Here is a 25,189-nt window from a genome sequence, read left to right on the forward strand (position 1 = left end):
GATTTTTACATCTATGTTCATCAGTGATATAGGTCTGTAATTTTCTATTCTTGTGATATCTTTTTCTGGTTTTGGTATCAGGGTGATTGTGGTTTCATAGAATGAATTTGGGAGTGTTTCTCCCTCTGCAATTTTTTGGAAGAATTTGAAAAGGATGGTTGTTAGCTCTTCTCTAAATGTTTGATAGAATTCACCTGTGAAGCCATCTGGTCCTGGACTTTGGTTTGTTGGAAGATTTTAAATTACGGTTTCAATTTCATTACTTGTGATAGGTCTGTTTATATTTTCTAATTCTTCCTGGTTCAGTCTTGGAAAATTGTACCTTTCCAAACATTTGTCCATTTCTTCGTGGCTGTCCATTTTATTGGCATATAGTTGTTTTTAGTAATCTCTTATAATCCTTTGTATTTCTGCAGTGTCAATTGTGATTTCTCCTTTTTCATTTCTAATTCTATTGATTTGAGTTTTCTCCCTTTTTTTCTTGATGAGTCTGGCTAAGGGTGTATCAATTTTGTTTAATTTCTCAAAGAACCAGCTTTTAGTTTTACTGATCTTTGTTATTGTTTTCTTCATTTATATTTCATTTATTTCTGCTCTAATCTTTATGATTTCTTTCCTTCTACTGACTTCAGGTTTTCCTTGTTCTTCTTCCTCTAGTTGTTTTAAGTGTAGATTTAGATTGTTTATTTGAGATTTTTCTTGTTTCTTGAGGTGAGATTGAATTGCTGTAAAGTTCCCTCTTAGAACTGCTTTGCTGCATCCCATAGGTTTTGGGTTGTTGTGTTTTCATTGTCACTTGTTTTTATGTATTTTTTAATTTCTTCTTTGATTTCTTCAGTAATCTCTTGGTTATTTAGTAGCACACTGTTTAACCTCCATATATTTGTGTTTTTTAGTTTATTTTCTGTAACTGTTTCCAGTCTCATAGCATTGTGGTCAGAAAAGATGCTTTATATCATTTCAATTTTCTTAAATTTTCCGAGGCTTGATTTGTGACCCAAGATGTGATCTATACTGGAGAATGTTCTGTGTTTACTTGAGGAGGAAGTGTATTCTGTCACTTTTGGGTGGAATGTTCTATAAATATCAATTAGATCTATCTGGTCTACTGTGTCATTTAAAGCTTGTGTTTCCTTATTTATTTTCTGTTTGTATGATCTGTCCATTGGTGTAAGTGGGGTGTTAAAGTCACCTACTATTAATGTGTTACTGTCGATTTCTCCTTTCATGGTTGTTAGCATTTGCCTTATGTATTGAGGTGTCCCTATGTTGGGTGCATAAACATTTATAATTGTTATGTCTTCTTCTTGGATTGATCCTTTGATCATTATGTAGTGTCCCTCCTTATCTCTTGTAACTGTCTTTATTTTATTGTAACATTCTTTATTTTAAAGTCTATTTTATCTGATATGAGTATTGCTACTCCAGCTTTCTTTTTATTTCCATTTGCTTGGAATATCTTTTTCCATCCCTTCACTTTCAGTCTGTATGTGTCCCTAGGTCTGATTTGGGTCTCTTGTAGATTGCATATATATTGGTCTTGGTTTTGTATCCATTCAGCCAGTCTGTGTCTTTTGGTTGGGGCATTTAATCCATTTACATTCAAGGTTATTATCAGTATGTATGCTCCTATTACCATTTTCTTAATTGTTCTGGGTTTGTTTTTGTGGGTCTTTTTCTTCTCTTGTGTTTCCCACTTAGATAAGTTTCTTTGGCATTTGTTTTTTTTTTTTTTTTTTTTTTTTTTGCGTTATGTGGGCCTCTCACTGTTGTGGCCTCTCCCATTGCGGAGCACAGGCTCCGGACGCACAGGCCCAGCGGCCATGGCTCACGGGCCCAGCCGCTCCGCGGCATGTGGGATCTTCCCAGACCGGGGCACAAACCCGTGTCCCCTGCATCGGCAGGCGGACTCTCAACCACTGCGCCACCAGGGAAGCCCGGCATTTGTTTTAAAGCTGGTTTGGTGGTGCTGAATTCTCTTAGCTTTTGCTTGTCTGAAAACCTTTTGACTTCTCCATCGAATCTGAATGAGATTCTTGCTGGGTAGAGTAATCTTGGTTGTAGGTTTTTCTCTTTCATCACTTTAAGTATATCCTGCCACTTCCTTCTGGCTCCTAGAATTTCTGCTGAAAAATCAGCTGATAACCTTATGGAGATTACTTTGTATGTTATTTTTTGTTTTTCCCTTGCCTCTTTTAATATTCTTTCTTTGACTAATTTTTCTTAGTTGGATTAATATGTGTCTTGGTGTGTTTTTCCTAGGGTTTATCCTGTATGGGACTCTCTGTGCTTCCTGGACTTGGGTAACTATTTCCTTTCCTATGTTAGGGAAGTTTTCAACTGTAACCTCTTCAAATATTTTCTCAGACCCTTTCTTTTTCTCTTCTTCTGGGACCCCTATAATTCGAATCTTAGTGCATTTAATTTTGTCCCAGAGGTCTCTGAGATTGTCTTCAATTCTTTTCATTCTTTCTCCTTTATTCTGTTCCTCAGCAGTTATTTCCACCATTTTGTCTTCCAGCACAGTTATTCGTTCTTCTGCCTCAGTTATTCTGTTATTGATTCCTTGTTGTGTATTTTTCATTTCAGTTATTGTGCTGCTCATCTTTGTTTGTTCTTTAGTTCCTCTAGATCTTTGTTAAACATTTCTTGTATTTACTCAGTCAGTGCCTCCATTCTATTTCTGAGAGTCTGGATCATCTTTACTATCATTATCCTGCATTCTTTTTCAGGTAGATTGCCTATTTCCTCTTCATTTATTTGGTCTTGTAGGTTTTACCTTGCTCCTTCATCTGTGATTTTTTTTTTTTGCCATCTCATTTTTTTTTCTTTATTTTATGAGTGGGATTGTGTTCCTGTCTTACTGGTTGTTTGGCTTGAGACTTCCAACACTGAAGTTTTTAAGCTATTGGGTAGAGCTGGGTCTTGGTGCTGAGATGAGGAACTCTGTGAGACCTCACTCCAGTAAATATTCCCTGGGGTCTGAGGTTCTCTGCTAGTCCAGTGGTTTGGACTCAGAGCTCCCACCACAGGAGCTTTGGCCCGACTCCAGGCTCGTGAACCACAATCCCACAAGCCACATGGACAGCAAAAAAAAAAGAACAATAATAAAGTAAAAAATAAAATTAGACTAGGAAACTAACAGATATGTTAAAAAGAATATAAAAATAAAAATATAGATGAATCAACAACCAGAAGGTACATAAGTACCACAATAGTAAAAAAGAGGAGGAGGGAAGAGAAAAAAAAAGGGGAGGGAGAAAGGCCTTGGTTGTGGAGGGTGGGGCCTAAGCAAGGAGGAGGTTTGGGCAGTGGGCAGAGCCAATGCTTAGGATCCCCAGGGCTGGAAAAGGTCCTGGGAGCTGTTCGGGTGTGGGGCTTAGGCTCAAGGAACAGAAGGGGCCCAGGCGTGCCCCCCACCCCGGTCTCAGAGGGCAGCAGACCTCACCTGGGAGCCCAGCAGGCTTCCTGGGCTCGAATGGGTGGGGCAAACACCCTCCTCTCCTCTCCTGCTCCTCGAGTCTGGGAGGGCCCCTCCCACCTGCCTCTCCTGATCTCCCTGGCCTCCCTCCTATGCCCCCAGGGCCAATGAGTCCGGGGGACAGAGGGGGAGGTACAGGAGGGACTTGGAGGGCAGGGGACTCGCCTGGGAGCTCAGCAGGCTCCCATGCCCAAGTGGGCAGGGCAATTGCCCTCCCTTCCTCTCCCATTCATCCCAAAGGACCCCTCCCACCTGCCTCTCCTAATCTCTCTGGCCTCAGGGGCGCTAATCCTGTCTGGTCTCCATTTCTCCTCCCCCCTCAGTCCCCCTAAGTTCTACCAGTCCACTTTGGGGTCCCTTGCATCTTCTTGGGCATCAGAGTTTCCCATCAGCAGCCAGCAGGCACCCTAGTTGTGGGAAGATTCTAACTCCGCATCTTCCCACACGGCCATCTTGACTCCACCCCTCTCATTGTTTTAATTTGCATTTTTCTGATGACATATGATGTGGAACATCTTTTCATATGCTTATATGATATCTGTATACCTTCTTTGGTGAGATGTCTGTTATCCATATGTCTTGGGTCCATTTTTAGTTGGGTAGTTTGTTTTCTTATTGTTGAATTTACATAGTTATTGGTATATTTTGGATAACAGTTCTTTATTAGATATATTTTGCAAATATTTTTTCTTTGTGGCTTGTTTTCTCTTTCTCTTGACATTGTCTTTCTAGAGCAGTTTTTAATTTTAATGAAGTCTAGCTTATCAATTATTTCGCTCATGGATCATGCCTTTGGTGATGTATCTAAAGAGTCATCACCAAACCAAAGGTCATCTATAGTTTCTCCTAGGTTATCTATCTTCTATGAGTTTTATAGTTTTGTACTTTACATTCAGGTCTGTGATCCATTTTGGGTTAATTTCTGTTAAGGTTTAGTGTCTAGAGCAATTGTTTCTGCATGTGGATCCCTCTCCCTGTATTTAAGTTTGACATACATTTAGATTCAAATTAGTTCTAGGACTCCTTACTTTTAGAAATTCTCCAAGGATTTTAAATGAAATTAAAGCAACTAAAGTACACATGACATTACCTATTACTAAAATTTGTCATTGCTCTGTTGACTTTTGGTAAAAGAGGGAGTGAGCTATCACTGAGCTATAGTTAACTGTGGACAGGAGGGAAGTAGACTGATTTAGGAGGAGGTGTCCCCACTTCTTATTTGTGATTCCATGACACGGTTAGAGGAAGAGTGTTAAAAGATCCAGGGGAGGGGGAGGGGTGGCATCAGCGACATGCACACTGCATTTAGGTTTGTTTCCAGACTTTTGAATGTGAGTCTACAGAATCACTTCTCCTGAGTTAGTTTGCAATGAAGCAAGGATCAAAATCCCCAAAATATATCAAAACAAAAGAAAAACATCAAGAAAATCTTTGCTGCAGTGTAGTACAATGGATTCAGAGTGTGTTGTTTGCTATGGCCAGGGGATATGCATACATCAGTGGCTATCTGTTAGCGTGGTGCGGGTGGAGTGAACTCACGACTGGAATCAGAGAGACACCTTAGGTGAACCATGGCCTGGACTCTTTTCCCACCTTGAGAATTACTTCTAATCTTAGAACTCCAGTGTCCTCCTGTGTAGCACATACAAATTTACAGGATTATTGTAAGGATAAGAAATAACCTATATAGCTCTTTACCAGGAATATATTAGGTCCTCAGTAAAAGGGTAATCATCTCCTACTGCTAGGAAATAACAAGCTTCCTGATTTTTACCTCTTACTTCCAAAATCACAGTGCTTGTAATGAGGTTTTATAGCTGACTTGTCTGAAATGAAAATTCTGAATATTTGCAATCAATTACTGGAACATGCACATTGTTTTTAGGTGGCACTTCACTGGCCTGCAGAACGCCATATTGTGCATTCTGTTGGGGTTTTTCTCCCTTGAAAAGGTCCATTTACAAGATGCCATTTTGATAAAACATGATGAAAAATAATACACTAGTTCACCTGTCATTACTTGAATTGGCTGTTGATATGTTTTGTTCTTTAGAAAAAATATTTATGACAAGAAATATTTGTGTTGAGTTTGAAAGTTTAATAACTATTTTCCCTAAATAATTCCTGCCTCATAACACTAAGCTGTAGGAAATATTTTCCACATTTTATAAATGAAAAATAGAGGCTCTCAGGATAAAAAGAATTGGGACTCAATTCTAGGTCATTTTACTGAAAATCCTCTCTTTACCTCGCTGTATTTAGCTATCATAAAATTCAACGCAACCATGACAGCATTAATAAGAGTTAAGAGTAAATGTACTGAGAAATTCTATTGGCATTAGGTAATGGTGAGTAAATAACTGGCTCTTCTAGGGTGCTATCTTAATTTCACTTTGTGCCCAATTGTTGTAATTGAAATACAGAGGAGCTTTTTCCTGGAGACTACCAGTATGTACTTTCTCCTTCCTTCAACAGGTCCTTATGAAGCACTGACACAGCACATGTCAGGTGCCAGGCTGATGAGCAAAATGACACGGTTCTGGTTTCATAAAACTTACGTTCTAGTTATCGAGTTCACGGCAGTCTATTATTGATGTCCTTTCAGCAGTATCAAGCAATGACAATTTGTGAAGATCGAGCTTATAGATGAATATGTTTAGAAATGACTGAATCGTTACACTGCACACCTTTAATGTGTACAGTGCTGTGTCAATCATATCTCAGTAAAACTGGAAGGAAGGAAGGAAGGAAGGAAGCAAATACATAAACACATACATATATACCTATATAAGTAAAATAAATGACCCAATATTTCATCCTTGAGAATAATCAAAATATTACATTTTTTCACAAGAATCTCAAATGATTCTTAAATTCACCCTTGCTTTTAAGCATCAGTGACTACTTGTTTTCAGACTTATTCTCCTGAACTTCTAATACTTCATGATTGGACTCTTGGATCTTATAATGTTCAAACCTATTTCCTACTTCCCTTTATTGAGATACTCTTAGCTTGATTCTGCCTCTCTGCCTTCTTAAACTTCAGGTTTCAGCTTAAGTATTGTTTCTTCAAATAACCTCCTCTGATTACCTAATTTACTGCAGGTCTTTCCCATAGTATCCAGGGGTTTTTCTCCTTTACAAGATGCCACCCAATTTATACTTATATATATACTTGTATTTTTACAATAGTATATCCAGTGCCTGAAAGATACTCAATAAATATTTGTTAAACAGCTGAATAGTTGGATATTTATATATTTTCTCAATGTTTAGTATTCATAAAATTGGAGGTCATTAAATCAACAAATATTTTAGTGTTTACTCTGGCTAGAAAATACTTCTACATTAAAAGTTTTTAGAAAATATTTTTCAATAATTCCTGTATTACCTGAAATTCATTTCAGAGTAGTACCCACTATTAGTTAAAATTCATAGCATATTAGAGTTAGAATTAAAATGTTCTAGAATGTTTCTCTTGATCATTGGAAGCAAATCATGGAATTCCATTTCAGTTCGATCAGTTATTAGAATTGTTTACAAGAAACCCTGAAAGTTTAAAATATTACCTGATCTTTCTTTCATCATTTTAACTTGCATTTAATTGAATGGCTTTTAAGGGGGTAGATTTTCGTATGATTCTTAGAAAAGACTAATCTTACAAGAAAGAATTTTGAAAACTGAAATAAAAAATAAAACTGCTAATAATATTTATGATCCGATTTTCACAAAACCTTTACTTTTTTTCATATGTGTTGTATACCTAAATTTATCAGATAATTGGCATGTCACTAATAATCTTCAAAGAGCAAATAATCAACTCATCATTATTTAAGCTTTGTTATTACTGTTAATATAATTCCTTTCTTCAATTATTTTTTTTTAATTTAGAGTTTACTCATTCAAACTATCTATTACTTATTTAAAATCCTATTTGTACCTCTTATCTGTTATTAGGTATAAAACTGACTTCAGCAATTTCTTTTAAATACTTACAATTTTACAAAGACTTGACATAGCATTGTATTTGTCCTTGACCAAGAGTACATTTATTCTCCTAAAATTAATTTTTCATCACTAAGTTGATGACTTTTATTACAACTTTATTATTTTCATTCTGATAAGTGATGTGATGTTAGTCAAAAAGTTTAAGCATTAATCTTAATAATTAAAGACATGTCATGTTCTAAATTGCATTTTGAAATACTGTTTTCACCTCATATCCCAAACAGGCATCCCAAATGTCAAATCACGTCATCTAAAATTTGATCCCTTAGTTTATTATATTTAATTGATAAAAAAGGTCTAGTGCCAAGAATGTAATTTTAATCTCTTGTTTTTTAGAAGCTAGAGCCTCACTTAGATTTGGGTACAGAACATTTTTGACAATAATGGCACAATTATATGTGTATGAAAAAGCAGTTTTTAGACTTTTAAAATCAGAATTAATTTCCAAAGATATTATTGGAGTCTAACAGTTTCTTAATGTTGACATCTCTTTTAGAATTTAAAATGTCATGAGAACTACTTTAAAATAGTATAATACTGTTCAATACACATCAAGCCATTTAAAACTAAGTGTAAAAATAAGTAATTTTCAATCTTTATCCATAACAAATAGTTTAAAAATACCTCATATTTTAATCATGTTGCCAACCTCTATTCCCTGAAAATCAAATTGGCCATTCACTCAGGTGAATTTGATTATATTGTATAGTATTTTAATCATGGCATTTATATTTTATTACATTCACTTGTCTTTATTTGCAGTGCCTACAAGTTGAAAGCTATAGTAAATAACTAAATGAATGAGTAAATGAATACATGAAGTATATCCATCCAACCAGAATTGCCCAAGAAATGATTTTGTGCCTTCTAAACTGATAAATGTTCATCAATTGAGTGGAGATTATTGACAAAATATCATCAGTTTTTCACTTAATGTATTTATTTGACCATATGGTCTGTTTGGTTATAGAAATAGTGCCATAACCAAGAAGGCAGGTGTATTTATCTAGGACATGATCTGGTCTTAGGACTTTTGTGTTGTCCTCAACTTTTCAGACAAATAGAGTTTTCTTTTTAAAAATTGTATAAATGGACATATCCACGAACCTTTCTTAGTGGATGCCTGTTTGCTGGGTGCCTGGCCTTTTAGCAATTACAAATGCTACATGTTGCTTTTCTGTGTTTTCTGTGTTTAGCTAGAGAGATTGCAGGCTGAAAATACATCCGAGTGGGACAAGAGGGAGATACTTGAAACAGAAAAACTAGGACTGGAGAGAGAAAATAGAAGGCTAAAGTTCCAGGTGAAAGACATGGAGGAGCTCCTGGATAGGAAAAATAGATTAATTGCAAACTCTCAAGGTCCTGATTTCAAGAAATCACAAATTGAACTACAGGAAAGAAACAAGGTATGGGTACTCTTTGGAAGCAGATGTTCTCACTTTCTGTATATTCCTGCCCTGATGTCTAGTAGATGCTGCTTTAACTTTCACATACCTCAAATCTGAATATTTTCTTTTGTATTATCTCATATCTGATAGTTTGATTTTTTCCCGTTGTAATATAAAATATATGTAAAATGTTCATGATAGGAAAAGAGTGTGACAAATGTTGTATGAAGATGTTAGAATATGACAAATCGGAGAGCCAAGCTTTTCCAAAAGGAAGAAAAACATGAAGTAAGGGATGAACCTTTGTGTGTTTGGTTTCCTGTTATAGCTTTGTCTCAGTTTTCCACTCAACTGATCTTATTTTCAATGAGTATATTTCTCCATTAGTTTGGGCAACTATGCAATAAGCATTTGTCAGTAGCTATGGTAAGTATCTGCATAAACATTTAAATGTAGCTGGTTCACTCCTATTTGGTTTCTTTTAGTTAGTCTCAGAAAAATTATTTTTGAGTCAATTAAACACATCGTGTTACAAATGGCCTTTATAGGCTATGACATAAATGTTAAAACCAGAATTAAATTCAAATTTTGACTTTGGGAAATTTAGGTTGTTTTGGTATTGTTTTGTCCTAAAGCCAACAGACATATTTACTGCTATGGATGGGATTTTTTTGATAAATGGTTGTTAGATTTTTAAAATATTCTCTTAGTGGCAGTTGTAATTTATGTGTTTTAGTGTCAATATGCTACAAAACATATACAGCTTGTTTCTATTTCTTCCATGAAAGTATCTATAGTACCTTAATGCATAATTCTATTTTTTTCACTCAATTCCTTTAACAGTGAGTTAAAAGTGAGTTTGAAAAGTTCATATTTTTGAGTTATGTAAGTAGTTCTTACTCATATGAGCTCTAATAGCTAAATGGGCAGAAAAATTGAATTCCATATTACTTTTCCTTATTCTTTGTGATTTTAGGGATTTATTGCAAATGCAAGATTACATTGGATTAGTGTTTCATGACTTGGCAATGCAAATATCTAAAGTTAACTGTTATGGTCAGTGATCATAATTTTCTATTATACGGATTCATAAAGCATCTGTAATGGTGTATGGTTCTGACATGTACACAACTGAAAAATCTGTAGAGAAATTTTTGCAGATTGCCATTGTGAAAGCACAATTGTTTCGATTATGGAACGAGTTTTGGTCATCAAAATATCTATTTCCCTTTGGTTCACTTGAACAGAACAAGCATTTATTTATATTATACTCTGTGTCAGTCACTGCTCTAGATGCTGGTGATGTGAAGATGAATGAATCTTTTTTTTTTTTTCATTTATTTTTGGCTGCGTTGGGTCTTCATTGCTGTGTGCAGGCTTTCTCTAGTTGTGGCGAGTGGGGGCTACTCTTCGTTGCGGTGTGCTGTGGTGGCTTCTCTTGTTGCAGAGCATGGGCTCTAGGTGCGTGGGCTTCAGTAGTTGTGGCACGCAGGCTCAGTAGTTGTGGCTCATGGGCTCTAGAGTGCAGGCTCAGTAGTTGTGGTTCACAGGCTTAGTTGCTGTGCAGCATGTGGGATCTTCCCGGACTAGGGTTCGAACCTGTGTCCCCTGCATTGGCAGGCAGATTCTTTTTTTTTTTTTTTTTTTTTTTTTTTTTTTTTAGAAGTGTAGTTAATTTACAATGCTGTGTTAATTTCTACTATACAGCAAAGTGATTCAGTTATACATATGTATATTCTTTTTCATATTCTTTTCCATTATGGTTTATCACAGAATATTGAATATAGTTCCCTGTGCTATACAGTGGGACCTTGTTGTTAATCCATCCTATATATAATAACTTGCATCTGCTCTTGTCACATTTTATTTTTTTTTTTATTTTTTTATTTTTTTATTTTTTTATTTTTATTTTTTGCTTTATCACAAATTTAATCAGTTATATGTATACATATGTTCCCATATCCCCTCCCTTTTGCGTCTCCCTCCCACCCTCCCTATCCCACCCCTCCAGGCGGTCACAAAGTACCGAGCTGATCTCCCTGTGCTATGCGGCTGCTTCCCACTAGCTATCTACCTTACGTTTGGTAGTGTATATATGTCCATGCCGCTCTTTCACTTTGTCACAGCTTACCCTTCCCCCTCCCCATATCCTCAAGTCCATTCTCTAGTAGGTCTGTGTCTTTATTCCTGTCTTACCCCTATGTTCTTCATGACCTTTTTTTTTCTTAAATTCCATATATATGTGTCAGCATACAGTATTTGTCTTTCTCTTTCTGACTTACTTCACTCTGTATGACAGACTCTAGGTCCATCCACCTCATTACAAATAGTTCAATTTCATTTCTTTTTATGGCTGAGTAATATTCCATTGTATGTATGTGCCACATCTTCTTTACCCATTCATCCGATGATGGACACTTAGGTTGTTTCCATCTCCGGGCTATTGTAAATAGGGCTGCTATGAACATTTTGGTACATGTCTCTTTTTGAATTATGGTTTTCTCAGGGTATATGCCCAGTAGTGGGATTGCAGGGTCATATGGTAGTTCTATTTGTAGTTTTTTAAGGAACCTCCATACCGTTCTCCATAGTGGCTGTACCAATTCACATTCCCACCAGCAGTGCAAGAGTGTTCCCTTTTTTCCACACCCTCTCCAGCATTTATTGTTTCTAGATTTTTTGATGATGGCCATTCTGACTGGTGTGAGATGATATCTCATTGTAGTTTTGATTTGCATTTCTCTAATTAGTAAAGATGTTGAGCATCCTTTCATGTGTTTGTTGGCAGTCTGTATATCTTCTGTGGAGAAATGTCTATTTAGGTCTTCTGCCCATTTTTGGATTGGGTTGTTTGTTTTTTTGTTATTGAGCTGCATGAGCTGCTTATAAATTTTGGAGATTAATCCTTTGTCAGTTGCTTCATTTGCAAATATTTTCTCCCATTCTGAGGGTTGTCTTTTGGTCTTGTTTATGGTTTCCTTTGCTGTGCAAAAGCTTTGAAGTTTCATTAGGTCCCATGTGTTTATTTTTGTCTTTATTTCCATTTCTCTAGGAGGTGGGTCAAAAAGGATCTTGCTGTGATTTATGTCATAGAGTGTTCTGCCTATGTTGTCCTCTAAGAGTTTGATAGTGTCTGGCCTTACATTTAGGTCTTTAATCCATTTTGAGCTTATTTTTGTGTATGGTGTTAGGGAGTGATCGAATCTCATACTTTTACATGTCCCTGTCCAGTTTTCCCAACACCACTTATTGAAGAGACTGTCCTTTCTCCACTGTACATTCCTGCCTCCTTTATCAAAGATAAGGTGACCATATGTCCGTGGGTTTATCTCTGGGCTTTCTATCCTGTTCCATTGATCTATCTTTCTGTTTCTGTGCCAGTACCATACTGTCTTGATTACTGCAGCTTTGTAGTATAGTCTGAAGTCAGGGAGCCTGATTCCTCCAGCTCCATTTTTCGTTCTCAAGATTGCTTTGGCTATTCGGGGTCTTTTGTGTTTCCATACAAATTGTGAAATTTTTTGTTCTAGTTCTGTGAAAAATGCCAGTGGTATTTTGATAGGGATTGCATTGAATCTGTAGATTGCTTTGGGTAGTAGAGTCATTTTCACAATGTTGATTCTTCCAATCCAAGAACATGGTACATCTCTCCATCTATTTGTATCATCTTTAATTTCTTTCATCAGTGTCTTATAATTTTCTGCATACAGGTCTTTTGTCTCCTTAGGTAGGTTTATTCCTAGATATTTTATTCTTTTTGTTGCAGTGGTAAATGGGAGTGTTTCCTTGATTTCACTTTCAGATTTTTCATCATTAGTATATAGGAATGCCAGAGATTTCTGTGCATTAATTTTGTATCCTGCAACTTTACCAAATTCATTGATTAGCTCTAGTAGTTTTCTGGTAGCATCTTTAGGATTCTCTATGTATAGTATCATGTCATCTGCAAACAGTGACAGCTTTACTTCTTCTTTTCCAATTTGGATTCCTTTTATTTGCTTTTCTTCTCTGATTGCTGTGGCTAAAACTTCCAAAACTATGTTGAATAAGAGTGGTGAGAGTGGGCAACCTTGTCTTGTTCCTGATCTTAGTGGAAATGGTTTCAGTTTTTCACCATTGAGGACGATGCTGGCTGTGGGTTTGTCATATATGGCCTTTATTATGTTGAGGAAAGTTCCCTCTATGCCTACTTTCTGCAGGGTTTTTATCATGAATGGGTGTTGAATTTTGTCGAAAGCTTTCTCTGCATCTATTGAGATGATCATATGGTTTTTCTCCTTCAATTTGTTAATATGGTGTATCACGTTGATTGATTTGCGTATATTGAAGAATCCTTGCATTCCTGGGATAAACCCCACTTGATCATGGTGTATGATCCTTTTAATGTGCTGTTGGATTCTGTTTGCTAGTATTTTGTTGAGGATTTTTGCATCTATGTTCATCAGTGATATTGGCCTGTAGTTTTCTTTCTTTGTGACATCCTTGTCTGGTTTTGGTATCAAGGTGATGGTGGCCTCGTAGAATGAGTTTGGGAGTGTTCCTCCCTCTGCTATATTTTGGAAGAGTTTGAGAAGGATAGGCGTTAGCTCTTCTCTAAATGCTTGATAGAATTCGCCTGTGAAGCCATCTGGTCCTGGGCTTTTGTTTGTTGGAAGATTTTTTATCACAGTTTCAATTTCAGTGCTTGTGATTGGTCTGTTCATATGTTCTATTTCTTCCTGATTCAGTCTTGGCAGGTTGTGCATTTCTAAGAATTTGTCCATTTCTTCCAGGTTGTCCATTTTATTGGCATAGAGTTGCTTATAGTAATCTCTCACGATCTTTTGTATTTCTGCAGTGTCAGTTGTTACTTCTCCTTTTTCATTTCTAATTCTATTGATTTGAGTCTTCTCCCTTTTTTTCTTGATGAGTCTGGCTAATGGTTTATCAATTTTGTTTATCTTCTCAAAGAACCAGCTTTTAGTTTTATTGATCTTTGCTATTGTTTCCTTCATTTCTTTTTCATTTATTTCTGATCTGATTTTTATGATTTCTTTCCTTCTGCTAACTTTGGGATGTTTTTGTTCTTCTTTCTCTAATTGCTTTAGGTGCAAGGTTAGGTTGTTTAGTCGAGATATTTCCTGTTTCTTAAGGTGGGATTGTATTGCTATAAACTTCCCTCTTAGAACTGCTTTTGCTGCATCCCATAGGTTTTGGGTCGTCGTGTCTCCATTGTCATTTGTTTCTAGGTATTTTTTTATTTCCTCTTTGATTTCTTCAGTGATCACTTCGTTATTAAGTAATGTATTGTTTAGCCTCCATGTGTTTGTATTTTTTATAGCTCTTTTCCTGTAATTGATATCTAGTCTCATAGCATTGTGGTCGGAAAAGATACTTGATACAATTTCAATTTTCTTAAATTTACCAAGGCTTGATTTGTGACCCAAGATATGATCTATCCTGGAGAATGTTCCATGAGCACTTGAGAAAAATGTGTATTCTGTTGTTTTTGGATGGAATGTCCTATAAATATCAATTAAGTCCATCTTGTTTAATGTATCATTTAAAGCTTGTGTTTCCTTATTTATTTTCATTTTGGATGATCTGTCCATTGGTGAAAGTGGGGTGTTAAAGTCCCCTACTATGATTGTGTTACTGTCGATTTCTCCTTTTATGGCTGTTAGTGTTTGCCTTATGTATTGAGGTGCTCCTATGTTGGGTGCATAAATATTTACAATTGTTATATCTTCTTCTTGGATCGATCCCTTGATCATTATGTAGTGTCCTTCTTTGTCTCTTCTAGTAGTCTTTATTTTAAAGTCTATTTTGTCTGATATGAGAATTGCTACTCCAGCTTTCTTTTGGTTTCCATTTGCATGGAATATCTTTTTCCATCCCCTTACTTTCAGTCTGTATGTGTCTCTAGGTCTGAAGTGGGTCTCTTGTAGACAGCATATATATGGGTCTTGTTTTTGTATCCATTCAGCCAATCTGTGTCTTTTGGTGGGAGCGTTTAGTCCATTTACATTTAAGGTAATTATCGATATGTATGTTCCTATTCCCATTTTCTTAATTGTTTTGGGTTCGTTATTGTAGGTCTTTTCCTTCTGTTGTGTTTCTTGCCTAGAGAAGTTCCTTTAGCATTTGTTGTAAAGCTGGTTTGGTGGTGCTGAACTCTCTCAGCTTTTGCTTGTCTGTAAACGTTTTAATTTCTCCATCAAATCTGAATGAGATCCTTGCTGGGTAGAGTAATCTTGGTTGCAGGTTTCTCTCCTTCATCACTTTAATTATGTCCTGCCACTCCCTTCTGGCTTGTAGAGTTTCTGCTGAGAGATCAGCTGTTATCCTGATGGGGATTCCCTTGTGTGTTATTTGTTGTTTTTGCCTTGCTGCTTTTAATATGATTTCTTTGTGTTTAATTTTTGACAGTTTGATTAATATGTGTCTTGGCGTATTTCTCCTTGGATTTATTCTGTATGGGACTCTCTGTGCTTCTTGGACTTGATTAACTATTTCCTTTCCCATATTAGGGAAGTTTTCAACTATAATCTCTTCAAATATTTTCTCAGTCCCTTTCTTTTTCTCTTCTTCTTCTGGAACCCCTATAATTCGAATGTTGGTGCGTTTAATGTTGTCCCAGAGGTCTCTGATATTGTCCTCTGTTCTTTTCATTCTTTTCTCTTTATTTTGCTCTGCATTAGTTATTTCCACTATTTTATCTTCCACCTCACTTATCCGTTCTTCTGCCTCAGTTATTCTGCTATTGATCCCATCTAGAGTATTTTTCATTTCATTTATTGTGTTTTTAATCGATGCTTGATTCATCTTTAGTTCTACTAGGTCCTTGTTAACTGTTTCTTGCATTTTGTCTATTCTATTTCCAAGATTTTGGATCATCTTTACTATCATTATTCTGAATTCTTTTTCAGATAGACTGCCTATTACCTCTTCATTTGTTAGGTCTGGTGGGTTTTTATCTTGCTCCTTCTCCTGCTGTGTGTTTTTCTGTCTTCTCATTTTGCTTATGTTACTGTGTTTGGGGTCTCCTTTTTGCCGGCTGCAGGTTCGTAGTTCCTGTTGTTTTTGGTGTCTGTCCCCAGTGGCTAAGGTTGGTTTAGTGGGTTGTGTAGGTTTCCTGGTCGAGGGGACTAGTGCCTGTGTTCTGGTGGATGAGGCTGGATCTTGTCTTTCTGGTGGGCAGGTCCACGTCTGGTGGTGTGTTTTGGGGTGTCTGCAGACTTTTTATGATTTTAGGCCACCTCTCTGCTAATGGGTGGCGTTGTGTTCCTGTCTTGCTAGTTGTTTGGCATAGGGTGTCCAGCACTGTAGCTTGCTGGTCGTTGAGTGAAGCTGGGTGCTGGTGTTGAGATGGAGATCTCTGGAAGATTTTCGCCGTTTGATATTATGTGGAGCTGGGAGGTCTCTTGTGGACCAGTGTCCTGAAGTTGGCTCTCCCACCTCAGAGGCACAGTACTGACTCCTGGCTCCTCAATTTGGGATGATTTGTTGTCTATTCATGTATTCCACAGATGCAGGGTACATCAAGTTGATTGTGGAGCTTTAATCCGCTGCTTCTGAGGCTGCTGGGAGAGGTTTCCCTTTCTCTTCTTTGTTCTCACAGCTCCCGGGTCTCAGCTTTGGATTTGGCCCCGCCTCTGCGTGTAGGTCGCCGGAGGGCGTCTGTTCTTCGCTCAGACAGGAAAGGGTTAAAGGAGCAGCCTCTTCCGGGACTCTGGTTCACTCAGGCCGGGCGGGAGGGAGGGGCACGGAGTGCGGGGCGAGCCTGCAGCGGCAGAGGTCGGCGTGACGTTGCACCAGCCCGAGGCGCGCCGTGCGTTCTCCCAGGGAAGCCGCCCCTGGATCCCGGGACCCCGGCAGTGGCGGGCTGCTCAGGCTCCCGGAAGGGCGGTGTGGACAGTGACCTGCGCTCGCACACGGGCTTCTTGGCGGCGGCAGCAGCAGCCCCAGCGTCCCACGCCCGTCACTGGGCTCCGCGCTTTCAGTCGCGACTCGCGCCCGTCTGTGGAGCCCCTTTAAGCAGCGCTCTTAATCCCCTCTCCTCGCGCAGCAGGAAACCAAGAGGGAAGAACAAGTCTCTTGCCTCTTCGGCAGCTCCAGAGTTTTCCCGGACTCCCTCCCGGCTAGCTGTGGCACATTAGCCCCCTTCAGGCTGAGTTCTCGCCGCCAGCCCCAGTCCTCTCCCTGCGCTCTGACCGAAGCCCGAGCCTCAGCTTCCAGCGCCGCCCGCCCCGGCGGGCGAGCAGACAAACCTCTCGGGCTGGTGAGTGCCGCTCGGCACCGATCCTCTGTGCGGGAATCTCTCCGCTTTGCCCTTCCCAGGTATGTGGGGAGTTTCTTGCCTTTTGGGAGGTCTGGGGTCTTCTGCCAGCGTTCAGTAGGTGTTCTGTAGGAGTTGTTCCACGTGTAGCTGTATTTCTGGTGTATCCGTGAGGAGGGAGGTGATCTCCGCGTCTTACTCTTCCGCCATCTTACCCGGAAGTGGCAGGCAGATTCTTAACCACAGCACCACCAGGGAAGTCCCAAGATGAATGAATCTTTATGCCTGCCTAGCATGGGCTTAGAGTCTGTCTGGGGAGATATACACAATATATCTATGTATAACAATATACACATAAATTGTTATCAGTATTACATTGTGATGATTGCTAAGAGTAAAGTGGAATGGGAACTCAGATAAAGAAGTAATTCACTCTATTCCACTTTGATGCCTTTCTAGTTATATCAAACTGTTATAGCATAAAGTGTGTCATTTAGGAACTATGAGGGCTGATTGGGGTCTGTTTGGAGCTAGTATATATGCCAATTCCTTGTCCTGTTAAGAGGCCACCCTAAGTTTAGACCTGGGCTCTTTGGGACCAATGTAGTTCTTTGGCCCAGAACAGAACAGACCGTGGAAACTGGGAAAATTCTGGAAGGTCTGAACAACTCAGTGGGTGTGCTCATCAATCAGAAGACTATTCCCTAAGTGTATATCATTTTGATGGCTGGAGGAGGTGTTAGCAATTTTTTACAATCTTCATTAAGAGTTCAGACTCACCACTTAAACCAAAATAATTACTTGTCATGGAGCAGCTGTGGGTCAAAATCCTTGGTGCCACAGAGATCCCCATAGGTCAAAATATCAAGATTCAGATGTCCCCAAATGTCTAATGAATCAAAGCTGCATATGGAACATGCCAAAGGCCAGGGAATAGTATAGATGTCATTATAACACAAAGCTAAATTGTGGTTTTAACATTTCAATAAAAACTAATCTATATGTATAAAATTATGTGCATAAGTACCACAAAGGAGAAACATGTATATGTATGTATATAAGTACCCTATAGAATTACCAGATATATAAATGCATAAAAGTACTATATATGAGTGAGATGGGCAGATAGGTGCTGGCATATAAGAGACACAACTGTAAACATCACTCATCATCAGCCTCTAAAAGAGACGTAAGATACCTTACCACATTATATTTACATCTAATCACATTTAACAAATATTTGTGGCAGATACAATTCTACTTGCTGCTCATAGAAATCTCCATATCAATAAATTTTGTTAATTTCTTGAGTTTTAACAATCTCATAATTCAATGAAATTTTTATAAATCCTACTTATTTGGGAGGGGAGGACTTTTACATAATGTTTTTGGCTTTAGTATTATAGGGAATGCATTTTTAAAGAAAATGGCTTTCAATTTTAAATTGTACTATTAATTTAAAGACAAAGATTCTTCCTCACACGAGTGATTTCATCACATAAATCTCCATCTGGTAGTTGCTTTTATAGCTTATGTTTAAGGCTATGTGTGTATCAATTTTCTACAATTAATAAAAAGCAGTATACCTGAATTTTTAATGGCTAGATTGGAAAATTATTACTCTAGTAGTAGCAAATTATTTTTAAAGCATAAACCACTGCCACAGACTTTTCTAGAACAACTTCAGCATGTGGATCTTTTGGTTTGTCATTGCTTTGGGTAATAGTTGCACTGTTCCATGGCTTTAGTATAATCGACAGAGCAACTGATATCTGATAATGGACCTTCTGCAGCAGTATTGAGGCTACTCTTATCAGAATGAAGTTGCATTTTAAATGATGGCAAAGATGCTTGAGAATAGCTTTGGACAACATAAAGGAATCAAAGTGTGTGGTTTAAGAGGAGAACCATGGAGCTACATTTGAAATTCTGACTCCATGGCCAATAGGTAAGTGTATTGGCAATGCCTGATCATTAGTCTGTGTATCTCCATACAACATTAAAAAAAAATCCACTTATGAATATACAGAAACACATATGCTGGGATCATTAATATTTCATATTTTTAAAAACATATTACAGGCAGTCAGCAAATTTGAATTCAGTTACCTGAAATATTTGTTTAAAAATGTTCTTCATTTTCTTTCACAAGATCAATTTCACTAAAAATTTGAAGTGTATTAAAAATTATGGTGATATCTAAAGTAGGGTGTTCATATCACACTGTAATGTGGAAAGAAATTACTAATACTTTTTTTAGCTCCTACTTTTTGAGTTTCCATGTTATGAAGAATAATAAAATAAAATATTTTAAATTAGTAAAATAGCATCTCCAAATAACATAATCAGATTAACATATTATTCAATTAATAATCATTAAATATAATCATTTAAAAAATGCTAAACTCATAAATCTCATACAGGCATAAAATGAAAGGTTTTATTTAATCCATTCATTCCTGAAGAAACCAGTAAGATGTTATAGCCAGTTGAGAGAAGTATCTAAGTATCAGACAAGGGACAACCAGGAATGCTGAAATGAATTTTGTTAATAGATGCAAAACTGATTTTTTCCACGAGGGGTAAGGACATAAATTGCACTGCCACCAGGCAAAATTAATCTGCAGCTCTATGGATGAGAATAATATGCATTGCTGTGGGTTATCTAGAAATTACAGAGTTGTGTGTAAAATACCTTAAAGACACTGAAAGTTGCTGGTCCCTTCAGGGTGAGAAAACCCTACTTGGAGGACTGTGTTAGAAAGGACCATCTTCTCCAGGGCTTGGTGAAAAGAAAAAATAAAAATAAACAGCTGTATGTACTTTACTAATTCTAATCCCTTTCTGAGCTCTTACTTGTCCCGTTTCTCCCTTTGTTCACTTCTTTGAACTTCAGGACAGAGGATAAGATAAGAAAAGATGAATGAGAGAAAAAGAAATGAAAAGTGGGATTTGTGACCACCATAAAGTGATAAAACATAACAAAACAACCAAAGAGGCAACAGACACATATAGCCTAATATTTATCAAAATATGTCATCATTTTGCTGTAATGGAGAAAAGTAGAACTGCAATTCCCAACGATTTTTTTAAAAATTATGATACCTATCCTATAAAGGCTGATTTGCTTTTCTCAATGTATGACAGAGATTCTTGTTCTTGTGAAGCCTTAATTCTGTTGATGTGCGGTATATGTATTTCCCGTTGCAAACAATACTTTTTCGAGTGAAATGTTATTGGAAAAAGTGGTCCGTATTAGACTGAGCAAAGCCCCATGGACTAGTTGACATGCCTCTCATGAACAGCTTTGGAAGCTTGTTTTCTTAAATCATTCTGGCAACTAATTCCCTTCATTCAGGTCACATACTGGGTCATTCTCAGAAAGTTAATGTGAAAGAGTGGTAATTGATGTGTCTCAGGAAAATGATGAATTAATCTGAAAGTAGAAAGGCCATCAAAGTCAATTCCTAATGAATTTACTGACAGTGTCCATTCCTTCAACAGGAATGGCATTATATTTATTTTGCTTGGCAACTTTGTCTTCAGAAATATTTTGTTTCCATTCAGTGGTGTAGCAGTCAAACCTATGGATCTGTTAATTTTTCCCCATTCATTATTGTTCTTCCAAAGCCTGCTTCTACTCATAGAATTATTGAACAATTTAAGAATAAACAATAATTTTATGTATTCTTTTACTGTTGTGAAATAGTAATAATTTAAATATAGAACATTATAATTTGATATTATTAGATATTATCATTTTATGTCTTCCTTTAGCTGTTCTTAGCCAGCTTTGTTCTCTGAGATACATTAGAAATTTCAACTTTTAATATAGTTTTTAATATAAACTTTTATTACTGTAGAGACTTTTATATATATGGAAAATTTTAACCCTTTTGTATGTGAAGTATGTTATATTTTGTTTATAAAAAATGAAAATAATTTATTTTGAGGAATGGCGTGTATATCAAAACACTAGGCTACACACAAGACATTCTTCAAAATAAATTATTTCATGAAACTTAGAAACACACCCATGATTTCGTATACATTGTAACAAAGGTGAATGGGATTGTGTGGATTGGGCAGAACAATGTCCTTTTGCCCAAGAATTTCTGAAGTTAGCAGAGAGAAAAATGCTTAAGTACCATTTACTAATGTCATAAGGAAGGTATCTACTGAAAGTGCCCCACTGAACTGAAATAACTCAATATACTGCAAAATAGGTTGGCATTTACTTTAATATAATATGATTGCTTTCGCCCCTTCTCAAATACACACGCATGTGCAGGTGCACACACATACATGCACACACACACACACAATGAATTGATTTCTACAAGATTAATTCTAAAATAGGAGTATTAGTTTTCTTCCTGTTTTGTGATTCTCTACTGGATCAAAGGTACACACATAAGATTTTGTATGTATGAAACATTATTTCTAGGAATAAATTATTGCTGGGTGGAGTTTCACTTTCTCTTACTAAAACATCAAATGTTGTCATGTCTTGTTAAATTAAAATTATGAATATTAAATCTCAGTCCACAGAGGTTGGCACGTTCTCATAAATGTGTGGAAGATTAATAAATAAATGTATGTGTTTATACTTTGATTTCATTATTTAAATTTTATTGTGTATTTTGATTTATCTTTAATTCTTGTAGTCTCCCTTTTATTATATTACAGGGCAAATGTTAGAGGACAACAAAGTCTGTAGGGTTAATGGAAGCTTTTATCATCTTTTAAGACCTCCTTCTGTGTATCAAGTAAATTACATTTTGTCCCATAACCAGTTAAAATGAAGATGCAAATTTTGACACTTCAGGTCACTTATATTTTACAGAATTAGAGCTTCATGAAATTTTATAAATTGTTATATTCAGGTATGAAATTATTTCTCATTTTGTATTTGATATGACTAGCATACTACTAATAATCCACTATTTTATTATAAAATGACTGGCAGTTCCCATAGCTGCTATCAGTTGATTTATATTAGCTTGATTTAAAGCAGTGATAAAAAAATAATATGTAGCTTCTTATTTAAAATGACAAAACACTATGGTTATAATATTTCTTTAAAATTAAAGCTAAAATTCAAATTAAAAATAAAACTATAAGATTAATGGAAACTCAGATAACTTTAATAGGTCTGAAACATTCACTATTTTTTTTCTTTATTTTTCTTTATCTTGAAGTGAAATCACATTACATGAAATTAACCATTTTAAAGTGAATAACTTAGTGGCATTTAATATATTGACAGTGTACAATCACCTCTAACTGATTCCAAAACATTTTCATCACCCCCAAAGGAAATCCTCTAAGCATTATACAGTACCTCTCCCAAGTCCCCAGCAACCACAAATCTGCTTTCCATCTCCATGGATTTACCTATTCTGGCTAATGCATATGAATGGAATCGTACATGTAACCTTTTGTGTCTGGCTTCTTTAACATAACATAAGGTTTTCGAAGTTCATGCCCTTTGCAGCAAGCATCAGTACTTTATTCCTTTGTTGGCTGTATAGTATTTGATTGTATGGATATACCACAATTTGTTCATCCATTCATGGGCTAATGGATACTTGGGTTTCCATCTTTTGGTTCTTTTGAACAGAGGTATTATGAACATGCATGTACATGTATTTATTTGGTTACCAGTTTTCAATTCTTTTCAGTATATATCTAGGAGTAGAATTTCTGGTTCATATGGTAATTCTATATACAACTTTTGGAAAGACCCACAAATTGTTCTTTTTTTTTTTTATGACACAATGTATGAGAATTCCTATTACTCCAGATCCTCAGCAACACTTGTTCTTTATTGGTTTTTTTTTAAAATTATACCCACCCTAATGGGTGTGAAGTGGTATATCACGTTGTGGTTTTGATTTGCATTTCCCTTTTGACTAACAGTGTTGAAAATCTTTCTATGTGCTTCTTGGCTACTTGTGTATGTTCTTCAGAGCAATGTCTGTTCAAGCTCTTAGCCCATTTTTAAATAGGGTTGTTTGCCTTTTTGTTGAGTTGTGAGAGTTCTTTGTATATTCTGAATACTAAACCCTTCTCAGATATATGATTTGCAAACATTTTCTACCACTCCTTAGGTTATCTTTTCACTTGCTTGATAATGTCTTCCGATGCATGCAGTTTTTTTTTTTTTTTTGCATGCAGCTTTTAATTTTAATGAATTCCAATTTATTTTTTTTCTCTTGTTGTTCATGCTTTTAAAGTGTCATTTCTAAGAATCCATTGCTAAATCCAAGGTTATGATGATTTACTCCTATGTTTTCTTCTAAGACTTTTATAATTTTACCTGTTATGTTTAGATCATTGATCCAATTTGAGTTAACTTTTGTAGATGGTTGTAAGATAGGGGTCCAACTTCATTATTTTACATATGGATTTCCAGTTGCCCCAACAGCACTTGTTGAAGAGGCTACTTTTTTCCCTATTGAATGGTCTTGGCACCTTTGTTGAAAATCAGTTGTTAATAGATGTATGGGTCTATTTTCTGGATTCTCAGTTCTATTCCATTGGTCTACATGTTTACTATTATGCCAGAGAATTCACCTACCTTTGTAGTAAGTTTCAAAATCAGAAAATGGGAGTCCTCCAACTTTGTTCTTCTTTTCCAATATCATTTTGGATATTCAGGGCCAATTGAAATTCCTTATCAATATGAGGATGAGCTTTTCCATTTCTGCAAAAAATGCCATGAGGGTTTTGATATGGACTCCTTTGAATCTGTAGATGACTTCTGGGAATATTGAGATCTGCTGAATATTTGTGTTTCTCCAAAATTCAGAGCTTAAAACCTAATCTCTAATGTGATGGTATTTGGAGGTGGGGCCCTTGGGAAGTGATTAGGTCTGAGGGCAGAGCCCTCATGAATGGAATTAGTGCCTTTATAAAAGAGGCTCCAGAGAGCATACCACATTATTATTTGATGAAAGTGGTAACCACTAAATGTGTGATTCAACTCATATGTAACAGGAAAATAGGACCAGAGGTTAAAGAATGAAAGAATAAAACTCTTATCCAGGGTCCATGCTCAATATTTGAGGAATTTTGGTGAGGTAATACTCTTTGTACTTTAGTTTTTTAATTTTTAAAAGAAGAGTTTGGAATAAATACCTGAGACTCTTCCATCACCCAAATTCATGATCCTATTATGTTTTCCAAAATGTAGCTACTGATTTAAATAAAGACACTCATTCAGGTTCATGAGGACAATATATTTCTTTGGAATTTCAGTTTATTTTCACTAAAATAGCTTTTGGCTCCTGGTACAGCTTAGTGTACTCTTTCTACTTGCTGGATCTATTTCTTTTTAATTCACACAGTTAAATTTAATATGGTTGTTGACATAATTGAGAGATTTTTCATTTCATATTTCTCTGCTACTGGCCATCACTTTCTGTTTCCCTATCATTTTATTATGCTTAATTTAATAGTATTTAAATCTCCACAGCATTTGGCAGCCTTTCTAATTCTCTCTAAATTCTAGGAAGATCGAGGAGAGGAAGCATCAATACATCAGTAACTAACAAGAATCATCTCTTTGCTTTTTAACCAATTTCTATTTAATTTTCCATTACATAGTTTCTTTTTTTTTTCTTTTGTGAGTGTGGTTCTGTTTTAGTGTGAAATGTATAGGAAATCAATCAAAAATAATAATTACATATAACATTCTTATTTCACATTCTATTTTCTATTATTCCGAAAGTATGTTACTTCATGTACATTTGGTAGAATTTACATGGTGAAGAGAAGGAATTTAAAAAGAGATTAGATGTTCTGATCTCCTAGAGTAGTGTTTATTAACATCGGATCCTGATCCTATCTCTCCCAGATAGGGTGCTGTCTGAAAATAAAAATTCTGAATTAGTAGGCATGTGACTTGGGAACTAGAAATGTAAATATTTTAACACAAATAACTAGGTGACTTCTTTGTGCTCTAAGATTTGGAAAACTACCAGTTAACATCAACGTTCTCAAAATATTTTTTAATACCCTTTGTGATAACTGTAAATGACTTCAGATTGG

The 25,189-nt window shown here is 36.4% G+C and overlaps 1 protein-coding gene across 1 annotated transcript in view; it reads left to right on the forward strand.

Annotated features, from left to right (window-relative positions):
• Positions 1-25,189, forward strand: part of CCDC102B (coiled-coil domain containing 102B) — a gene marked incomplete at both ends in the record, with an annotated part of 216,736 nt that overhangs the window by 98,386 nt on the left and 93,161 nt on the right. Inside the window, 1 exon segment of the mRNA XM_079717495.1 lies at positions 8,686-8,895. Coding sequence (XP_079573621.1) covers positions 8,686-8,895 — 210 coding nt within the window.

Source organism: Hyperoodon ampullatus, assembly GCF_949752795.1.
Source record: "Hyperoodon ampullatus genome assembly, chromosome: 13".
Taxonomy (NCBI): Eukaryota; Metazoa; Chordata; class Mammalia; order Artiodactyla; family Ziphiidae; genus Hyperoodon; species Hyperoodon ampullatus.